Source organism: Phyllopteryx taeniolatus, chromosome 3, assembly GCF_024500385.1.
Source record: "Phyllopteryx taeniolatus isolate TA_2022b chromosome 3, UOR_Ptae_1.2, whole genome shotgun sequence".
Lineage (NCBI taxonomy): Eukaryota > Metazoa > Chordata > Actinopteri > Syngnathiformes > Syngnathidae > Phyllopteryx > Phyllopteryx taeniolatus.
The window spans coordinates 29159261-29180845 of NC_084504.1; the positions used below are offsets into that span (position 1 = coordinate 29159261).

The 21585-nt window shown below is 42.6% G+C and overlaps 1 protein-coding gene across 2 annotated transcripts in view; it reads right to left on the bottom strand.

The window, feature by feature from the left end:
• The window catches only part of pias2 (protein inhibitor of activated STAT, 2), a 90448-nt gene that overhangs the window by 27720 nt on the left and 41143 nt on the right, over positions 1 to 21585 (bottom strand). For both annotated transcript variants that reach the window (XM_061768342.1, XM_061768341.1), the window contains exons 6-10: positions 17094 to 17228; positions 16904 to 17009; positions 6950 to 7023; positions 6501 to 6661; positions 5843 to 5976 (exon numbers count right to left, since the gene is read on the bottom strand). In XM_061768342.1, coding sequence (XP_061624326.1) covers positions 5843 to 5976; positions 6501 to 6661; positions 6950 to 7023; positions 16904 to 17009; positions 17094 to 17228 — 610 coding nt within the window. The remainder of the gene's footprint in view (positions 1 to 5842; positions 5977 to 6500; positions 6662 to 6949; positions 7024 to 16903; positions 17010 to 17093; positions 17229 to 21585) is intronic.

Below are 21585 nucleotides of genomic sequence, written 5' to 3' on the forward strand. Positions count from 1 at the left end.
GGTGTTCAAGGATGAAGTGCAGTCCCATGTTGACTGCATCATCCGCAGACCTGTTCGCTCGGTAGGAAAACTGCAGGGGGTCCAGCAGGGGACCTGTGACGCTCTTGAGGTGGTCCAGCACAAGACGTTCAAAGGACTTCATGACCACAGATGTCAAGGAGACAGGCCCGTAGTCATTTAGACCCGAGATTGCAGGTTTCTTGGGGACTGGAATGATGGTGGAGCATTTAAAACAGGATGGTTCTTCGCACAGTTCCAGAGATCTAGTGAAGATCTGCGTGAAGACTGGCGCGAGCTGGTCCGCGCAGACTTTGAGGCAGGATGGGGACACTTGGTCTGGGCCTGCCGCTTTGTTAATCTTTTGTTGTTTGAAGATGCGCCTCACATCCTGTTCGTGGATGGTAAACGCAGAAGTCAGGGGTGTGATTGTGTTCAGTGGTGCGGCCGGGTGGGTGTGGGGTGTGAACGTGTCCTTTTCAAATCTGCAGTTGAAGGTATTCAAGTTGTTGGCTAGTGTGCTATTGTTCTCAGCTTGGGCTGATCGTCGCTACTAATTGGTCAGCGATTGGAATGCATGCCAGACTGATTTAGAGTCTTCCCAGCCTGGTGCAACCTCCAGAAACAATTTTGTTTCTGGCGTGAGCTCTTTGGTCTTGGCCACAGTGGAGTTTGGAGTGTGACTGTTTGAGGTTGTGGACAGGTGTCTTTTATACTGATAACGAGTTCAAACAGGTAACGAGTAGAGGACAGTGGAGCCTCTTAAAGAAGAAGTTTCAGGTCTGTGAGAGCCAGAAATCTTGCTTGTTTGTCGGTGACCAAATACTTATTTTCAACCATAATTTGCTAATAAATTCTTTAAAAATCAAACTGTGATTTTCTGGATTTTTCTCTCATCGGTGAAGTATAGCTGTGATGAAAGTTACAGGCATCTCTCATCTTTTTAAGTGGGAGAAGTTGCATAATTGGTGGATGACTAAATATTTTTTTGCTCCACTGTATTAATATCACAGCTATGAATTTTTCACAAGAGCTTTATTTTTGAAAACGTCATGAACGTACAGTACATTGCAGTACATTCTGATTTTTACGGTCTCCTAGGCCTTGATACATTCTTTTTTTTTTTGCCTTAACTACATTTAGTGCAGACCATCACAGGGACATTTCTTCGTGATATTATATTAATTTATTCCTTTAATTAATATTCTGTGTATTGGTATTTTGCGTGTCTAAGATTAATACGTCAGGATCATTATTACTATTGATATAATGTCCATTTAACTGCAGTTATGGTATTTGTGTCCACAAACAGTTTTTCTCTGTTTCACTATACAGTGCAACCTGGGTCTTCCAAAAGGATCATGACCCACAGCTAAAAACACCTAAGCATGAACGGCTAAGAGCAAAACACTAGATGAACCCTCATCTAAATCCTGTTGATAACGTCAAAAAGTTGTGCAACAAAATGTTAAAGGTGCCATATTTTACGAAACCAACTTTTTCTAGTATTTGGGATGTAATATTGGCTCTATGGTGCCTCAGTAAACGTGCAATATGTTAATATATTAAAATCATCCACGCATTCCTGAGTTCCAGACGTTTTCCTACCAAGAGGCCTGAAATCAGGTCATTCGAATTTCTTATCTACGTCACTAGCAAAGATCTCTGCCTCGCTCTCCGCTCCCGAGCCACTACTGTCAACATAACAAACACGTGCGCTCTCACAAGTGGGTCCTCTACAGAAAGGCAACCAATCTGAAGAAAAGGGGCGTCTTAGCCACAAATGGACAAAGCGGATACAAAACTGGGTTAAACAGAAGTAGCTGTCAAAGGTGCCTGTTCTGGACACTCGTATGAAAAAAGAGGGTTTTTTTTGTTTTGTTTTTTTAAAGAAAATTGACACATTTATATGAACTCCATGTTCGAGAGTCACTCTGTGGAGGTCTAAATAGCCAAAATACAGTTGGTACGGAAAGTATTCAGACCCCCTTACATTTTTCAGCCATTTGCTAAAATCCATCCATCCATCCATACATTGTCTGTACCGCTTTATCCTCACAAGGGTCGCGGGCGTGCTGGAGCCTATCCCAGCTATCTTTGGGCGAGAGGTGGGGTACACCCCGAACTGGTCGCCCACCAGTTCACAGGGCACATATAAACAAACAACCATTTGCGCGCACATTGACACCTATGGGCAATTTAGAGTCTTCAATCAACCTACCACGCATGTTTTGGGGATGTGGGAGGTAACTGGAGTGCTCGGAGAAAACCCACGCAGGCACTGGGAGAACATGCAAACTCCACACAGGCGGGGCCGGGATTTGAACCCCGGTCCTCAGAACTGTGAGGTAGAGGTGCTAACCAGTCGGTCACCGTGCCAACCTTTGCTAAAATCATTAAAGTTCATTGGTTTTCCTCAATGTGCACACAGCACCCTATATTCACAGAAAAAAAACGGAATGATTGAAATGTTTGCAGATTTATTAAAAAAGAAAAACTGAAATATCACACAGCCATAAGTATTCAGAGCCTTTGCTGTGACACTCATATATTTAACTCGGCTGCTGTCCATTTCTTCTGCTCATCCTTGAGATGGTTCTACACCTTCCTTGGAGTCCGGCTGTGTTTCATTATACTGATTGGACTTGATTAGGAAAGCCACACACCTGTCTATATAAGACCTTACAGCTCACAGTGGATGACAGAGCAAATATGAATCATGCGGTCAAAGGAACTGCCTGAAGAGCTCAGATACAGAATTGTGGCAAGGCGCAGATCTGACCAAGGTTACAAAAAAAATTCTGCTCCACTAAAGGTGCCTAAGAGCACGGTGGCTTCCATAATCCTTAAATGGAAGACGTTTGGCGCGACCAGAACCCTTCCTAGAGCTGGCTGTCCGGCCAAACTGAGCAATCGGGGGAAAAGAGCCTTGGTGAGAGAGGTAAAGAAGAACCCAGAGATCACTGTGGCTGAGCTCCAGAGATGCAGTCGGGAGATGGGAGAAAGTTCTAGAAAGTCAAACATCACTGTAGCCGCCTACAAGTCGGGGCTTTATGGCAGAGTGGCTTGACGGAAGCCTCTCCTCAGTGCAAGACACATGAAAGCCCGCATGGAGCTTGCTAAAAACACCTGGACTCCAAGATGGTGAGAAATAAGATTCTTTAGTCTAATGCAACCGATAGAACTTTTTGGCCTTAATTCTAAGCGGTATATGTGGAGAAAACCAGGCACTGCTCATCACCTGTCCAATAAGTCCCAATAGTGAAGCATGGTGGTGGCAGCATCATGCTGTGGGGGTGTTTTTCAGCTGCAGGGACAGGACGACTGGTTGCAATCGAAGGAAAGATGAATGCGGCCAAGTACAGGGATATCCTGGAAGTAAACCCACTCCAGAGTGCTCAGGACCTCAGACTGGGCCCAAGGTTCACCTTCCAACAAGACAATGACCTTAAGCACACAGCTAAAATAACAGAGTGGCTTCAGAACAACTCCATGACTGTTCTTGAAGGTCCCACCTCGAGGCTTTACTTAAACCCAATCGAGCAGCTCTGAAGAGACCTGAAAATGCCTACCACCAACGTTCCCCATCCAACCTGAAATAACTGGAGAGGATCTGCAAGGAGGAATGGCAGAGGATCCCCAAATCCAGGTGTGAAAAACCTATTGCATCATTCCTAAAAAGACTCAGGGCTGTATTAGCTCAAAAGGGTGCTTCTACTAAATACTGAGCAAAGGGTCTGAATATGGCTGTGTGATATTTCTGTTTTTATTTTTTAAATGAAAAATTATATTAGAAAATGGCTGAAATATAACAAAGAATGAAAAATTTAAGGGGGTCGGAATACTTTCCGTACCCACTGTATGGGACCTTTCAGTTGAGGGTACCACCATTTGTGCTCAGGCCTGTTTCATTTGTGTGAAGTTATTTCAGTGAGCATTGTTGGGTTTTCTTTCATTACCGGGGCAACCATTCTTCATGCATGATGAAGCTTCTCCCGATTAGTTTGAATGCATTTTTCTGTAAATTGCCAGACAAAATGGTTTTGTAGACTACAGAATTCATTCTACTGCTACCATTGTGAGTTACATCATCTATAAAGACTTGTGAGCCCATTCCAGAAGCAGTCATCCAAGCCCAAGCCATGACATTACCTCCACCATGCTTCACAGATGAGCTTGTGTGTTTTGGATCATAAGCAGATCCTTTCTCCATGATTTGGCCTTTCCATCACTTTGCTAGCGGTTAATCTTGGTCTCATCAGTCCATAAAACTTTGTTCCAAAACCTTTGTGGCTCATCTCTGCACTTTTCCAAAATCCAATCTGACCTTCCAATTCTTTCTGCTGATGAGTGGTTTGCATCTTGTGGTAATTTCATCTCTCGAAGTCTTCTTCGAACAGTGGATTGTGATACCTTGACCCCTGCCCTGTGGAGGTTGGCAGTGATGTCACTGACTGTTGTCTTTGAGCGTTTCTTCACAGCTCTCACATTGTTTCTGTCATCAAATGCTGTCAAACGTTGATACCCTTGGCCAACCTATTCGATGTCTGATGCTCAGTACAGTAGTAGTTTCTTTCTTTTTCAGGACATTCCAAATTGTTCTATTGGCTCGGCCCAATGTTAGTGCAAAAGCTCAGATAGATTTTCCCTCATTTCTAAGCTTCAAAAGGATTTGTTTTTCTCCCATAGACAGCTCTCTGGTGTTCATGTTTGTTGACAGCAAATGTAGTTTTCACAGATGAAACCCAAAGCCAAAAACAAGCACTAATGTTGAAGCAATCAATCTAAAAGGCAACACCTGAGCAACTAGAAACACCTATCAGTCACATGGTCCAATAATTTTGCTCATTTGAAAATTTCGTGGGTTCAAACAAAAGGTGCTCAGAGCCGCATATTGAGCTTTCTGCAATGCATCCAATTTTGCTTGTTTTTCAGTGTCATAAAGTTGTTGACTTTTGCCTGCAATACTCTTTCTGCATGGAAGTTGAAAACTTGGATCGCATGTCGCTATCTGTAGAACATTTTCTCATCCTTTGTCTTCTACTAATAATAATGGTCTACAGCCCAGAGCGATCCACTTTGTGAGTGAATTTGTTATATTCTCCAATGTTGATTTAGTAGTTTTACCATCTACATGCTTTGCATTTAGATGGTACCAGAGGGTTGAAGTGCTCTTAAGGTAAGAAACTCCTTTTCGCATAATCTGCACAAAACCATGCTTTATCGCGGCTTCCATCGGGTAGTTTTTAAAAAAATGTAATTTGCCTGCCAACAATCCTTTATCTGATTCTTCCATTGTGTTAGCCATTAGCCGCATAGATCGTTAGCCAAGCTCTGATGTGTGTGTCAGTGTAATTGGTGTACCAGGAAATTGTGCACTGACAGACAGAAGTTCCGCATTTGGAAAGCAAACTGTGATTAAAATGCATGCAATATTTTTCACGCACTCATTTTTCCCCCCATGAATTAATCATGTTTAATGCTTTTAAGTCCCACCACTTTTTGTTTGTTTTGTTTCCTCACTGTCAATTTTTACTTCAGAAAACTACAGTATGCCAATTAGGAGAGCTATCCATGTCAGGTTTATACTTACAGTTTTGAAAAATATGAAAAACAGTTATTTTAAAACATGTCAAGTTATTTATATGAATTTACTTCAATAACATATATGGTAGAAGGTTTGTGTGAAGAGAGATGATTCTTCTTTCAAAAACTACAGAAGGAACTATAATTGTTTTCCTATTTGGACAATAATAAAACTCAAATGGGGAACACACAGGAGATAAAAGTTGCACACAAGCTAGTAAATTAGAATTTTGCTTAAGTTTCAAGAAAATTTACTCACACTCGATTTTTGTAATCAACTGAGATGAGACCTTGACTGGCTCTTTCTTTGGTCTCATTGGACACCAAGTACCATCCTCCTGGAACTTGATTTCATCCATGTCAGAACAGTCATTCAGGATCTCCAAGAATAAACTACACAAAGAGAAAACATATATTTGAATGGCCAATATTCAATCAAGACAAAGTCAATTAAAGCGCAGGGCGGTTGAAATCCCGGTACTGAGGGTGCACGGCTTACAGTGGATGGTCCCCCTACACCATCCCCCACATATGACGTTTCGAGGGAAAGAAAGTTGCGTACTGAGCTACTTTGCGCAGTAGGATAATAAATCATCACACGGCACAAGGTATATGCTCCGTTACTACTGTTTTTCAATTGATCATTTTGTATTCATGTATTTTTCATACAAATATTTACTGCAATTCTAACTTTACTACTGCGTTAGCATAGGTTAGTGATAGACTAAGATGTTTCAAGGCTTATATACAAATTTCGGATACATCACCACCGTAGGGATGGAACTCTATTGGAAACCGAGGATCCTCTGTAATTTTAAATAGTTACTAAACGCATAAAACAAATAGTACTCTATTAATATTCAATATTGGTTGATAGGGAGGCATGTTTGTGCCATTGCTGTAGAAAGTGAACCAACCCATCAATGATGAGACTTTCATATGTGGCCTTCTTGTCACAGACAGGACAGATCCAGGTAGGTTTCTTTTCATTCATTTGTAAGTAGAGTGCAGCATCGAAGCATTGTAGATGAGAGCAGGTCACCGCTCGGCATGGAACCGTAAGTCGCATCTTCCCCAACTGGAGGAAAAATGATTAAAGGTCAAAGTAAAATAAGTCAAATAATTGCACCAAACATTACATTCGTCTTAAATTGTTGTATTCAACAATTTTTATACGGATATGTATTTTTAAAACTTTTTGAGGGAGTCCACAATTTTACTTTCGGGACTGAAATACATACAATCCCTTAAGGATTGGTGACACCCAGTGGCATATATCTTCAAATCTCCACAGCCAAGAGGTTTTGTGAAATGTCTTATTTTCCTTCTTTGAAATGATGTGAACATTCCACACAGATATATTTACCGGACACATGAGGGAGACTCGAAGGCTTGTTGTAGCAACTTCGCTGTCTGGATCTGCAGTCAGCTTCTCTTTTACTTGATGATAGATAGGGAAAGAGTACAGAATTTATGTTTTCAAATTCAGAACGACGGGTGGATGTGAAATACTTAGTTTACAACTCAACAAACTGACTCAATAAATAACATCGACAACGGCCGTCTTGAGACTGACCTGCCCTGTGCAGTCCAACTAGCTCAGTCTAGTATGTTTACATGTAGCATAACTTGAGATGAGATGAGCGAGTTAATTTACACAATCTGCTAAATACCTTAAGTAATGTACGGTATCAACTGACATCAACTTTGGTTTGGTTTTCACAACCAAAGATGTATAATTTATGAAATTGCCTGCACGTTGTCAGGTTAACTGTTTTCCACAACCAATGGTTTATATTTTATTAAATTGCCCGAACATTGCCAGATCAATCTAAGTATTTAATATTAAGTGTTCTTGGGTCCCTTGAAGGCACGATATACATTTCTTCTTTTTATTAGTGGCAGCATTATAACTGTTAACTAGACTGAAATTTCTGGAGAAATTGCATGTGAATGGTGAAATGCTGAATGAAATCATGTGGAACAGTATTGACTCATATTGAATGATTTAGAATGATGTTGAATTATATAAAACGATATGGAATAATGTGGAATGATATGGAATGAAGTGAAATGAGCTGAACAGTTTGAAATGAGAAGGGTTTGAATTGGTCAAGAAATGTGGAAGCAGGAGGGAATAAATTAGAATTTGTCTCAATGTGGGAAAAGTGTGGGTATTTTAAAGTGGCAAAATGTGAAATTTGCGTGAAAAAGTGGATTTTGGGTAACGTGAGAATGTGAGGAATGAGAAAGATATGCTGCAGTTGGAATGGTTTAAATCAGTAAAGAAATGTTGAAGCAGGATGGAATAATGTATCATCTGTTTAATGTGGGAAAAGTGTAGAATTTGGGTAATGTGGGAATATAGGTAATATGGAAAAGATTTTGTTGTTGGAATGGTTTGAATCAGTTCAATGTGGAAGAATAAGGGAATAATGTAGAATTTGTCTTTATGTGGGAACATTTGCGTATTTTAAAGCGGGAAAATGTGAAATGTGGGTGAAAATTGTGATATAAAATATTTTGTAGTTGGAGTGGTTTGAATCGGTCAAGAAATATTGGAAGAAGGAATAATGCAGAATTTGTCTTAATGTGGGAAAAATCAGATTTCAATGTGGAAAAAGTGGAATTTGGGTAGTGTGGGAATGTGGCAAATGTGGAATATATTTTGCTTTTTTTTGTCTCCAAAGTGTTCTCTGTCAATTGACTGTCTGTTGTCGGACTAGGGAGGCTCCAATTAGCGGAGACAAATTCCTTGTGTGTTTATTGGACATACTTGGCAAATAAAGATAATTCTGATTCTGATTTTGTTGTTGGAATAGTTTGAATCGGTCAAAAAATGTGGAAGGAGGAGGGAATAAAGTAGAATATGGCAGAATGTGGGCATCTTACTGTGGGAAAATGTTAAATGTGGGTGAAAAAGGAATGTGGGTGATGTGGGAATGTGGGGATGAATGAGCTAAATGTTTTGAATTTGGAATGGGAATCGTGTGGAAACATTTTGTTGAATGTCTCAATGGAAATGAATGGGAAATCTTTGGGTGTAAAATATGGAATTGTGGGAAATGTGGGTCATATGGGTGATGAGAATATGAGAAAAATACAAGCACACTTCGCATACATTTTTGTGAATCGGAACGAAATGTGGAAGTAGTTAATGGACAAAAAAACTGCGGAATACTACTACTGCTACTACTACTAGAATAATGTGTGGATGCTGAAAGCATTCATACAATTATAATTTATTATTTAGTAAAATTACTTTTTTGTCTTGTCTGACTATTGTAAAGAGAGTGCACCAAGTTGATGAGGCAGTAGTTGTAGTAGCAACGTGACCAGATTTCCCCAAAATAACTGTCTAAATGCTCAATCTGGTTGGAATGGCCACTTCAACCTCAGTGCAATGCAGCAAGGATTTAAATAAATTAATAAAAATCGGATGACGAGTTCCAGAGAAATTCCGCTGTTTTTCTTTTTGTGTTGCCTTTTTGGGTAACGTTTTTGTGTGATATCCCCATTAGAAAATCTGGTCAAAAACAGTATAACTTAATTATTTCTCAACATATCTCCTTGAACCATCTACTACTCGGGAACCCCTTCTCCCATTGGCTGAGAAGTTCCAGTTAAGAATATCCACCAATCAGCTCATACAGGCCAAAATTCCGAGGAGTTCTCCTAGTCGACACATCATCACCGTACCGTAACGTTTCATACGGCGTCACTTGCTTAAAACTTAACTAGCGCAAATGGAACATTATGTGTGAGAAGAGCAGTGTGGGCTGAAGAACAGGTAATATTCTAAAGTGACATTTTTTTCCCCTGAATGTATTTGTTATGGAGGATTTTAGAGGCGTCGATCAACTAATAAGGTCCTCCATCCATTTTCTACCGCTTATGCGAGGTCGGGTCGCGGGGGCAGTAGCTTTAGCAGGGACGCCTAGACTAATAAGGCCCTACCGGCCGAAATTCTAAGGAGTGCTCTAAGTCTATGCGTCAAAACTGCCGTGACATTTCAAACGGTGTCACTTGCCCTGAAAACTCAACTTGAATGGCACAAATGGAACATTATTGGTGAGAACAGCAGTGTGGGCAGTAAAATAGGTAATATTCTTTCGTAATCACCTGCTTTTTTCCTGAATTTATTTGTTGTGGAGGATTTTAGAGGAATTTGAAGTGCTCATTCAATGTTTTTTTAGAAAATTTCACAAATATGATGGCCACTTGTCACGTTGCTAGTTGTTACTGTTGTAGGAGTAGTTGAATTATTTATATTGGCTTTTTGCAGAAACAACAACTCCTCTCAGGTGAGCATGCATACTGAAAATATTAAAAAAGGCACCAGATTCAAGTGTGTCGCTGAGCATTTGTATACCAAACATTGTGCAGTACAGCGTCTGAGCCACAAGACTGCTTATAGCCAAGGAAATATACAGTAGCTCAGATGTCTTTGGATTAATTAATATGGGGGCGAATCGAACAGTGTAGGATACAGTGGGGCAAAAAAGTATTTAGTCAGCCACCGATAGTGCAAGTTCTCCCACTTAAAAAGATGAGAGAGGCCTGTAATTTTCATCATAGGTATACCTCATCTATGAGAAACAAAATGAGAAGAAAACAAATCCAGAAAATGTAATCTGATTTTGAGAGAATTTATTTGCAAATTATGGTGGAAAATAACTAGCGGGGATGTTCCAGTGAGCCATGGTTGGCGCCATAATACGTAAGTGGAAAGCCAATCATAGCACCATAAATTTGCCTCGATCAGATGCTCCTCGCAAGATTTCTGACAGAGGAGTGCAAAGAATAATCAGAAGAGTTGTCCAAGAGCCAAGGACCACCTGTGGAGAGCTTCAAAAAGACCTGGAATTAGCAGGTAATGTTGTCACAAGAAAAACAGTGAGTAATGCACTCCGCCTGTATGGGCTGTATGCACGCTCACCACGCAAAACCCCATTGCTGGAAAAAAAAAAGAATGTCAAAGCTCGTTTAAAGTTTGCTGAACAACATTTGGACAAGTGGTCATGAACGGAACAGAGGATAGGACCCAAAAATGCATGACTCCAAAACAAATGGTCCATCAAAGAAGCCCACGGAACCTTCAAGATTTTAAGACTTCTTGTGTGGAGGAAAGGGCCAAAATCACACCAGCACAATGCATGCGACTAATTTCTTGATACAGGAGGTGTCTTGAAGCTGTCATTGCAAACAAAGGCTTGTGTACAAAATATTAAATAAATACCAGTTGGCGTGTTCAATACTTTTTCCCTGTGTCATTTCACATTATTACACACGTCTTAATTTCTGATCTTATTCGTTCTACTTTCTTTGTATGTATGGATTACTTGGGGTGTTCCCAACATCTGGTGAATTTTTCATATCAATAGCACCTATGGAAATATATTTAACGAGCAAAATGGTGATGTGTTAAATACTTATTTCAGCCGCTGTACATTCTCAATGACAAAAAAAAACAGTAATTTACAGCTAATCCAGTTCAAAGTACTCCATAGATCACACATTATGCAATATAGTATGCATAAAATGGCCCATTAAAAATCAAACATATGCACTGATATTACTGAAAATGCTCCAGACACAGATTTTCATGCTCTTTGGCATGACACGCCTGTACAGCACTTCTGGTCACTAGTTACACAGAATCTCTCCTCAGTTTTGAACTGTCGGATTCTATTTTCTCCTAACCTTTGTCTATTGGGTGATTTAAAAGGTATAGATCTTCCAAATAAACATGCTCAACAAATACTTGTAATTCTAGCAATTGCCAAAAAAAACTAAATGGTTCAACTGGAAAGATAAACAAGCAATCAACATTAACCAATGGCAAATGGTAGTGTAGTGTCACATAGAGTGGTCCTGGGGCTGCTCTCGGTTCCTGGGTGCCCGAGGGGTGCCTGCTGGTCCCACTCCGGGGGCCTCGTCTGGGTCTCTGGGTGGAGGGCTGGGGGCCATGCTGCTGCGCTCCGGGCCTGGGTCCTCCTCTTCCCTCTCCCTCTGTGCTCTGTTGTGGTCATCGCCCCTCTCTCACTCGGGCTGTGTGGGATCCCCGGCTGACTTGTGGCCTACAATAGGGTGTCGACGCCTCCTGCCTTGGATGGGCCCACCTTCGGTGGCCTGTTCTGGTCGCTGGGGGATGACGGTGGTGGTGGAGGAATTAGCTGTAGGGTGAGGAGGGGCTGCCCCCCTTTTCTCTGTGGTCTGCCAGCCAGTCTGGCCGGACCCACAAGAGTCTAGCCTCTTACAGCACATACACTACACATTTTTATTACTCACACTGTACATATTTCACACATTGGGCACATTCACATCTCATTCAAGTTCCCCTGTGGGACTGGCATGAGGCATGATGAGGCGGACGGCGAGCCAGGTACTGGCCCATCTGTGCTGGTCTCCGGTCTGTTCGCCCCCTTCTCTGCCCTGCCGGTCCTCCAGTTTTAATGAATCATACACCCGTCAGTGGAGGGAGGGTAGTGTCGGGCTAGGGAGGACACTCGGCCAGGTGTTTCGGTCTGCTCTTTGGCCTGTGGATTTTTAATGCACTACATACATTTGGGGAGCTGGTTGGCCTGGGTGGGGTGACGGTTGCGGGTCATCACTGCCCCGTGGCCGTCTCGCCTCACCCACATCAGTCTCCCCAATTTTAATGCACGACACACGATCACTGTACAGGGATAATGAATGCCAGTCAGGGACCTGGTAACCATAGTAGTAGGGTGGGTGGTGGGTATTCACATTTCTCCTGGCTTGACTCCTGGGGCCTGCAGCTAAACAGGACAGGTTTAAAAAAAAAAAAAAAAACCTGCCCTTCTTCCTCGCATAGATTCTTCTGTCGCATTACACACCTGATACCTTCTTCCACCCGTTCCATCCTGCTTGGACCTGTTTCTTCATTTCCTCACCACACTCACAATTGCTCTGGACTGTTTACCCCAAGTATCTAAAGTCCTCCACATTCGCTTTCTCTTCTACCTGTAGCCCCACTCTTTCTCCTACACCTCTCTCATTCATGCACATACAGTGGGTACGAAAAGTTTTCAGACCCCCTTAAATTTGTCACTTTATTTTAATATTGCAGCCATTTGCTCATATACTTTAAGTTATTTTTTTGTCCACATCAATGTACACACAGCACCCCATATTGACATGGAAAATAAGGAATTGTTGAAATCTTTGCAGATTTATTAAAAAAAGAAAAGCTGAAATATCCCACAGCCATAATTATTCAGACCCTTTGCTCAGTATTTAGTAGAAGGACCCTTTTGAGCTAATACAGCCATGAGTCTTTTGGGGAATGATGCAATAGGTATTTCACACCTGGATTTGGGGATCCTCTGCCATTCCTCCTTGCAGATCCTCTCCAGTTCTGTCAGGTTGGATGGTGAACGTTGGTGGGTAGCCATTTTCAGGTCTTTCCTGAGATGCTTAATTGGGTTTAAGTCAGGGCTCTGGCTGGGCCATTCAAAAACAGTCACGGAGTTGTTCTGAAGCCACCCCTTTGGTATTTGAGCTCTGTGCTTAGCGTTATTGTCTTTTTTGAAGGTGAACCTTCGCCCCAGTCTGAGGTTCTGAGCACTCTGGAGGTTTTCATCCAGGATATCCCTATACTTGGCCACATTCATCTTTTCTTTGATTGCAACCAGTCTCCTTGTCGCTGCAGCTGAAAAACACCCCCAAAGCATGATGCTGCCACCACCATGCTTCACTGTTGGGACTGTATTGCACAGGTGCCTGGTTTTCTCCACACATGCCACTGAGAATTAAGGCCAACAATTTTTATCTTGGTCTCATGAGACCAGAGAATCTTATTTCTCACCATCTTGGAGTCCTTCAGGTGTTTTTTAGCAAACTCCATGCGGGCTTTCATGTGTCTTGCACTGAGGAGAGGCTTCCGTCGGACCACTCTGCCATAAAGCCCCGACTGGTGAAGGTCTGCAGTGATGGTTGACTCTCTAGAACTTTCTCCAATCTCTCGACTGCATCTCTGGAGCTCAGCCACAGTGATCTTTGGGTTCTTCTTTACCTCTCTCAGCAAGGCTCTTCTCCCCCGATTGCTCAGATTGGCCGGACAGCCAGCTCTAGGAAGGGTTCTGAATGTCCCAAACGTTTTCCATTTCAGGATTATGGAGACCACTGTGCTCTTAGGAACCTTAACTGCAGCAGATTTTTTTTTGTAACCTTGGCCAGATCTGTGCCTTGCCACAATTCTGTCTCTGAGCTCTTCAGGCAGTTCCTTTGACCTCATTTGCTCTGACATTAACAGATAACTAGCAACCCTTTATTGCTCAATGACTGTTTTTTGTCAATGTCTTTATGTCTCAAAAGTGTTCTCTGTCAATTGACTGTCTGTTGTCGTACTACAGCGACTCCAACTACCGGACACAAATTTCTTGTGTGTTTTTTGGACATACTTGGCAAATAAAGATGATTCTGACATGCACTGTGAGCTGTAAGGTCTTATATCTAGTCCAATCAGTATAATCAAACACGGCTAGACTCCAAAGAAGGTGTAGAACCATTTTAAGGATGATCAGCAGAAATGGACAGCACCAGAGTTAAATATATGAGTGTCACAGCAAAGGGTCTGAATACCTATGTCTGTGTGATATTTCAGTTTTTCTTTTTTAATAAATCAGCAAAAAATTTCAACAACTTTTTTTCTGTCAAATGGGGTGCTGTGTGTACATTAATGAAGAAAAAATAAATAAATTATTTTAACAAATGGCTGCAATATAACAAAGAGTGAAAAATTTAAGGAGGTCTGAAAACTTTCTGTACCCACTGTATATGGGTGTTTATTTTATTACGGGCCTTTTTGTGTCCTTGATGTAAAATTTAAAGAAAAAATATATTTAAATAGATTTTTTCAATAACCAGCAGTGGGTGTGCCTAATTATGTGTTGTCTAAAATTTCATGCTAATATTAGTATATTTTGACTTTTTTTGAGCGGTTTTATGATGGTATTTTACAGTTTTCACCCTGTCCCGAGCACAGGGTTTAGATATATGAAGCTATATCTTTCTACTAAAAAAATGCTAAAATAGTGTAACCTTTACCATAAATTCCTTAAAGTATAATAGAATTAATGATTTCTCATCATATATATAAAACATTTCAAATTATGTCTTTTATTTTTACTAAAATATGTCTGCCCATTAAAATTGCTGTCATTACCGACACATTGACCATTTTCAGATTAAAAAAAGTTTATTCAAAATCAGATTTTTTTAATTCCCTGAGTCACTTTTTATTTGTCACTCAAGCACATGCTAAGACAGAGATTTTTTACATTTTGATAACTGGAAGAGTAGGTTTTTCCTCATTAGTACCCTTAAGTCACATAATATGTTTATTGCATGTCATTACCAAACGACTTGTAGTGTTAATATGTTTAAAGATTTTCCTGTAAAAACTTGATAATCATATAAAAAAGTTGTACGGGACTAGCTAGCTGAAAGAAAAATTTAAGATAACTCTACCAGCCTATCACAGTTAGCTAAAAACTTTGAAATGTCATTACGATCACAAGATTAATCAATTTTTAATCAATATGCCATTGTGGCGGCAATGACATTTCTATGGGGTATTTCACAAAAAGACCAAATTTAAAAAATAATCTTAAACCAATATATATGGACATGAACAGATTCTGACTCACAGAAAGATGACAATTAAGGTAAGGTAGGTATATATAGTTTTTGTGACATTTTACTTTTGAGAAAAACAAAAATCAAAAGTGCCCGAAATCAAATAAACACCCACATGCTGTCTTACTTCGGCAAATCTTAATTTCTCTCCCTTATCAGTGCATGCCTCCACCTTTCTAACTGTTCCTCCACCTGCTGTCTGCTTTCACTGGAGGCGAACATCATGGTACACGTGGATTCCAGTCTAACCTCATCTGTCAGTTTATCCATCACCACTGCAAACAGGAAGGGGCTCAGGGCTGATACCTGATGCAGTCCTAGATCCTCAGCCCCCTAATGGCGTTCACAGATGCATTGTCTGGGAAAGAATATGTCAGTGTGTCATACCACAAACCTGTACTTCATCTGTACATCACACACAACCTTGGCCATCAGGCATACAGCCTTTGGACATTTAAGGAAACTGACTTTGCAGTGGACTCCCGGGAACCAGTGCAGTTGAAATGAACTAATCACCACTAAAACTAAAACCCAAAGCGGAATAATTCTTTGAAAAAACTAACAAAATACAGATAATTAATGTTTTGATCATATGGGTAGAAGCAAAATCATGCATTGCAAAAATGCATTATATATAGCTAGAAGGGTTTTCCAGAATTTTGAGGTCAACTTTGGGGGTGCGCATTATACATGGGTGCACATTATACACGAGAAATTACAGTAAATATTATTGGGGTTTTTTTCATACCTACATGCTACACAACCGTTTCACTCTTTTTTCCATTTGTATGATAGAAAACCTCTCAGACTTGAAGTACTGTTTACAATATCCACTTCCTTATTTTTTTTTAGCGAGCAGTTGTTGACATTTGGACTATTTTGTATTACAGAAAACAACCTATTGTACTTGAAGTACTGTTTACAATATCTAGATTATTGTTTTTGAAGTAAGACATTTTTGGAAACCTTTTCACTCTTATTTTGCAATTTGATTTATAGAAAACCTTTTAGGCATGTAATGTTTACGATGCACTTTATTTTTGTGTTCTTGAAGTGAATTGTTAACATTTTCACTATTTTGCATTGTAGAAAAACAACTAAAAAAAGCCTGTTGTACTGTATTCGTTTAAAATATCAGCAATATTATTTGTTTATTTGCACCAAAGAATGATGACATAATTTGGACTTGAGATCTGAACAATAAAGGTTTACATTATATTTGTTTTTTCATTGTTTTTATTTGATCAACTTCCCTTCTCTAAGGAACTATAACCCATTCAGAAATAATTAATTTAATGTTCATTTGGTTACACTTAGTTTTATATCTTGATATATACTGTTACTGTGAAGAACAATTTATACAGTGACATGAATTCTGGGCCATATCGCCGAGCCCTAGTTTAAAGCAAATTTCGCTGTCCAAGAAGTAATTTAAAAGTCACACCAGACGCTAGTGTGGACATCGCCACACATCTCATCTGTTTTTGTGAAGCCATGACGATTTGTGAACGAGCACACAGCCACGTCAATGTCCAAATGCGTTGAGTTCTGTTTGAAAGACACAGGCAAATAATTGCTGGCTCCACTGTTAAATCTCTAACGAGACCCAAGACTGAGTCAGTGTGAAAGAGACTATTGCAATATGCAGTGTAGTTACTTAGTGCTCTGGAGTGGTCTGGGTTTCTGATGCCCTTCATTCTCAGCCTCTGCAGGAGCAGTGGGGATGTTACCTGCCTCACTAGGTACACAGACATGGAGTAGGTCTGCAAACATCAGAAATTTTGTCCCAACATCATGTCTAATTGACAATATTATAAGGAAAATTACAAATTGAGTAGGTTTGTTACCTTTCCAATTTCAGGTGCCCATGCCACTGAAATCTGATTGGGTACTGCAGAGGACAGTCGCACTAGTGAGGTAATGTTTAGAGGTTTTCCTGGTCTCTTTTGTTCCACACCATTTTTGGGGAGTGGTACATAACCCTAAAAAAATATATTTTGCAAATCAATCCAAACTTTATTTGAATAGCCCCTTCCATACATTAAGGCAGCACAAAGTACTTCAGTATATTTCTTCCTGAATGCAAAGCAAAATACCTTTATCAGTGCCACTTTCCGTTATTCTAACACCTCAAACCCACACGCACGCATTTATCAACAAATACACTCACACCAACCACAAGGAGGAGCAAAAATAATGGAAGCAGTTAAATCAGGTAAAATAAATCAAAGTATAAGCACTGTAAATATTAGTATGTAAATGATACATAAATACATTAGGTACATTTATTTTGATTAATTTTATGTTTGTCATTTAAGTGTTTACCTCCCCCCCCCCCCCCCCAACATATATAAAACATATAAACATACAAAACAGCAGTATTATCTTTCGTAATAAAAAAACAAATTCCCCATGGTAAATGTCCCTGTATATGGCAGTCAAATACTCATTGGGACCAACAAAAATCCAGCTAATACATTCAATACGATGTCATCCTAATATTAAATGTGAAAAAAATGGTCCCATGCGCTCCTGGAGTTCTCAACATCATCATTGAGCCTCGCTACCATGTGTTCATATGAAACTATTATAACGCTGATTTCATCCATTATTTTACGGTCTTTATTATCTGAGAATCATTCCAGGAGCCATGATCATCCCATCACTGTAAAGTCTTAGAGTCACCTCCATTAATATTGGGATATTAGTACAATTCTCATCTTTTTGGCTCTTAAAACCACCACAATGGATTTGAAATGAAACAAACAAGAAGTCCTTTAACTGCAGAGGTTCAGGTTTAATTTGAGTTATTTACATCCAAATCAGGACAACTGTGTAATTATTTCAACAGTTTGTATATGTGCCTCTGACTTTTTAAAAGGACCAAAAGTAATAGGAAAAATTTAAACTAAATTACGTTTTCACTTTTTAATACTTTGTTGCAAATCCTTTGTCGTCAATTGCAGCCTGAAGTCTATAATGTATAGACATCACGAGACCAGTGATTCCCAACCAGTGTGCCGTGGCACATTAGTGTGCCATGAGCGATCTTCAGGTGTGCCGTGGGAAATTATCAAATTTTACTTAATTGCTCAAAAAATTCTTCCCATGGGCTCACCACCTGTGGGAGGGGCCAAAGGGGTCGGGTGCAGTGCGAGCTGGGCGTTGGCCGAAGGCGCGGACCTTGGCGATCCGATCCCCGGCTACAGAAGCTGGCTCTAGGGACGTGGAATGTCACCTCTCTGGCAGGGAAGGAGCCCGAGCTGGTGTGTGAGGTCGAGAAGTTCCGACTAGATATAGTCGGACTCGCCTCCACGCACAGCTTGGGCTCTGGTACCAGTCCACTCGAGAGGGGTTGGACTCTCTTCCACTCTGGAGTTGTCCACGGTGAGAGGCGCCGAGCAGGTGTGGCTATACTTATTGCCCCCCGGCTTGGCGCCTGTACGTTGGGGTTCTCCCCGGTGGACGAGAGAGTAGCCTCCCTCCGCCTTCGGGTGGGGAGACGGGTCCTGACTGTTGTTTGTGCCTATGCACCAAACAGCATTTTCAACTCCCACCTCCGACAGAACTTTGCTCATGTTCCGGGGGAGGCAGCGGACATCGAGTCCGAGTGGACCATGTTCCGCGCCTCCATTGCTGAGGCGGCCAACCGGAGCTGTGGCCGTAAGGTGGTTGGTGCCTGTCGTGGCAGAAATCCCCGAACCCGTTGGTGGACACCAACGGTGAGGGATGCCGTCAAGCTGAAGAAGGAGTCCTATTGGCCCTTTTTGGCCTGTGGGACTCCTGAGGCAGCTGATGGGTACCAGCTGGCGAAGTGGAATGCAGCTTTGGTGGTCGCTGAAGCAAAAACTCGGGAATGGGAGGAGTTTGGTGAGGCCATGGAGAAAGACTTCCGGACGGCTTTGAGGAAATTCTGGTCCACCATCCAGCGTCTCAGGAGGGGGAAGCAGTGCACCATCAACACTGTGTATAGTGGGGATGGGGCGCTGCTGACCTCAACTCGGGACGTTGTGAGCCGGTGGGGAGAATACTTCCCTTTCTCCAAGCACTTCATCCAGCTCTTCCGAGGGGATCCCGAGGCGTTCCCAGGCCAGCCGAGAGACTCTCTCTCCAGCGTGTCCTGGGTCGTCCCCGGGGTCTCCTCCCAGTGGGACGTGCCCGGAACACCTCAAAGGGAAGGTGTCCAGGAGGAATCTTAATAAAATGTCCGAGCCACCTCATCTGGATCCTCTCAATGTGGAGGAGCAGCGGCTCTACTCTTAGCCCCTGCCAGACGACCGAGCTTCTCACCCTCTCTCTAAGGGAGTGCCCGGACACCCTGCAGAAGAAACTCATTTCGGCCACTTCTATCCAGGATCTTGTTCTTTCGGTCACGACCCACAGTTCGTGACCACAGGTGAGGGGAGGAACATAGATCTACCAGTAAATTGAGAGCTTTGCCTTTCGGCTTAGCTCCTTCTTCAACTCAACGGACCCATACATAGTACACAATACTGCAGACACTGCACCGATCTGCCTGTCGATCTCACGTTTCATTCATCCCTCACTCGTGAACAAGACCCCAAGATACTTGATACTCCTCCACTTGGGGCAGGATCTCATCCCCGATCTGGAGAGGGCACGCCACCCTTTTCCGACTGAGGACCATAGTCTCAGATTTGGAGGTGCTGATTCTCATCCCAGCCGCTTCACACTCGGCTGTGAACCGCTCCAGTGACAGTTGGAAATCACGGCTTGATGAAGCCAACTGAAACACATCGCCTGCAAAAAGCAGCGATGCAATACTGAGGCCACCAAAACGGACCCCCACTACGTCTCGGCTGCGCCTAGAAATTCTGTCGTACAACACTGGTCCTACAGGGACCGAACAGCCCGTATCAGGGGATTCCCATACTCCCGAAGCACCCCCCACAGGACTCCCTGAGGGACACTAGTCGAACGCCTTCTCCAAGTCCACAAAACACATGTAGGTAGACTGGTTGGGCAAACTCCCATGCACCCTTGAGGACCCTGCCAAGGGTGTACAGCTAATCCACTGTTCCACGGCCAGGACGAAAACCACACTGCTCCTCCTGAATCTGAGATTCGACTTCCCGACGGACCCTCCTCTCCAGCACCCCCGAATAGACCTTACCAGGGAGGCTGAGTTGTGTGATCCCCCTGTAGTGGTCACCCTTCTTCAAAAGGGTGACCACCACCCCAGTCTGCCAATCCAGAGGCACTCTCCCCGATGTCCCCGCGATGTTGCAGAGGCGTGTCAACCAGGGCAGCCCCACAATATCCAGAGGCTTTAGGAACTCTGGGCGAATCTCATCTACCCCCGGGGCCTTTCCACCGAGGAACTTTTTTAACCACCTCGGTGACCTCAACCCCAGAGATAGGAGAGTCGGCCTGATAGACCCCAGACACTGCCCCATCTTCACTATATGGTTGATGGTGCACTGCTTCCCCCTCCTGAGATGTCGTATGGTGTACCAGAATTTACTCGAAGCCGTCCAGAAATCTTTCTCCATGGTCTCACCGAACTCCTCCCATGTCCGAGTTTTTTTCCTCAGTGACAACCAAAGCTTCATTCCACTTGGCCAGCAAGTATCCATCAGCTGCCTCAGGAGTCCCACAGGCCAAAAAGGCCTAATAGGATTCCTTCTTCAGCTTGATGGCATCCCTCACCACTGGTGTCCACCAACGGTTTCGGGGATTGCCGCCACGACAGGCATCGACTACTTTACGGCCACAGCTCCAGTCGACCACTTCAGCAATGGAGGCGCGGAACATGATCCATTCATACTCAATGTCCCCCGCGTCCCCTGGGACATGGGTGAAGTTCTGCCGCACGTGGGAGTTGAAACTCCTTCAGACAGGGGTTTCTGCCAGACATTCCCAGCAGACCCTCACAATACTTTAGGGCCTGCCAGGTCGGATCGGGATCTTCCCCCACCATCGGAGCCAACTCACCACCAGGTGGTGATCGGTTGACAGCTCCGCCCCTCTCTTCACCCGAGTGTCCAAGACATGCGATGTAATGACATCGAAGTCCGTTGTGAGCACAGAAGTCCAATAACAGAACACCACTCGGGTTCTGATTGGGGGGGGGGGGGGCTTCCTCCCAATCACGCCCTTGCAGGTCTCACTGTCATTGCCCACATGAGCATTTAAGTCCCCTCGCAGAACGATGGACTCCCCAGCGGGAGCGCTCTCCAGGACCCCCTCTAAGGACTCCAAAAAGGGTGGGTACTCTGAACTGCTGTTTGGTGCATAGGCACAAACAACAGTTCCGTTCCCTGACCCGAAGGCAGAGGGAGGCTACCCTCTCGTTCACCGGAGTGAACCCCAATGTAC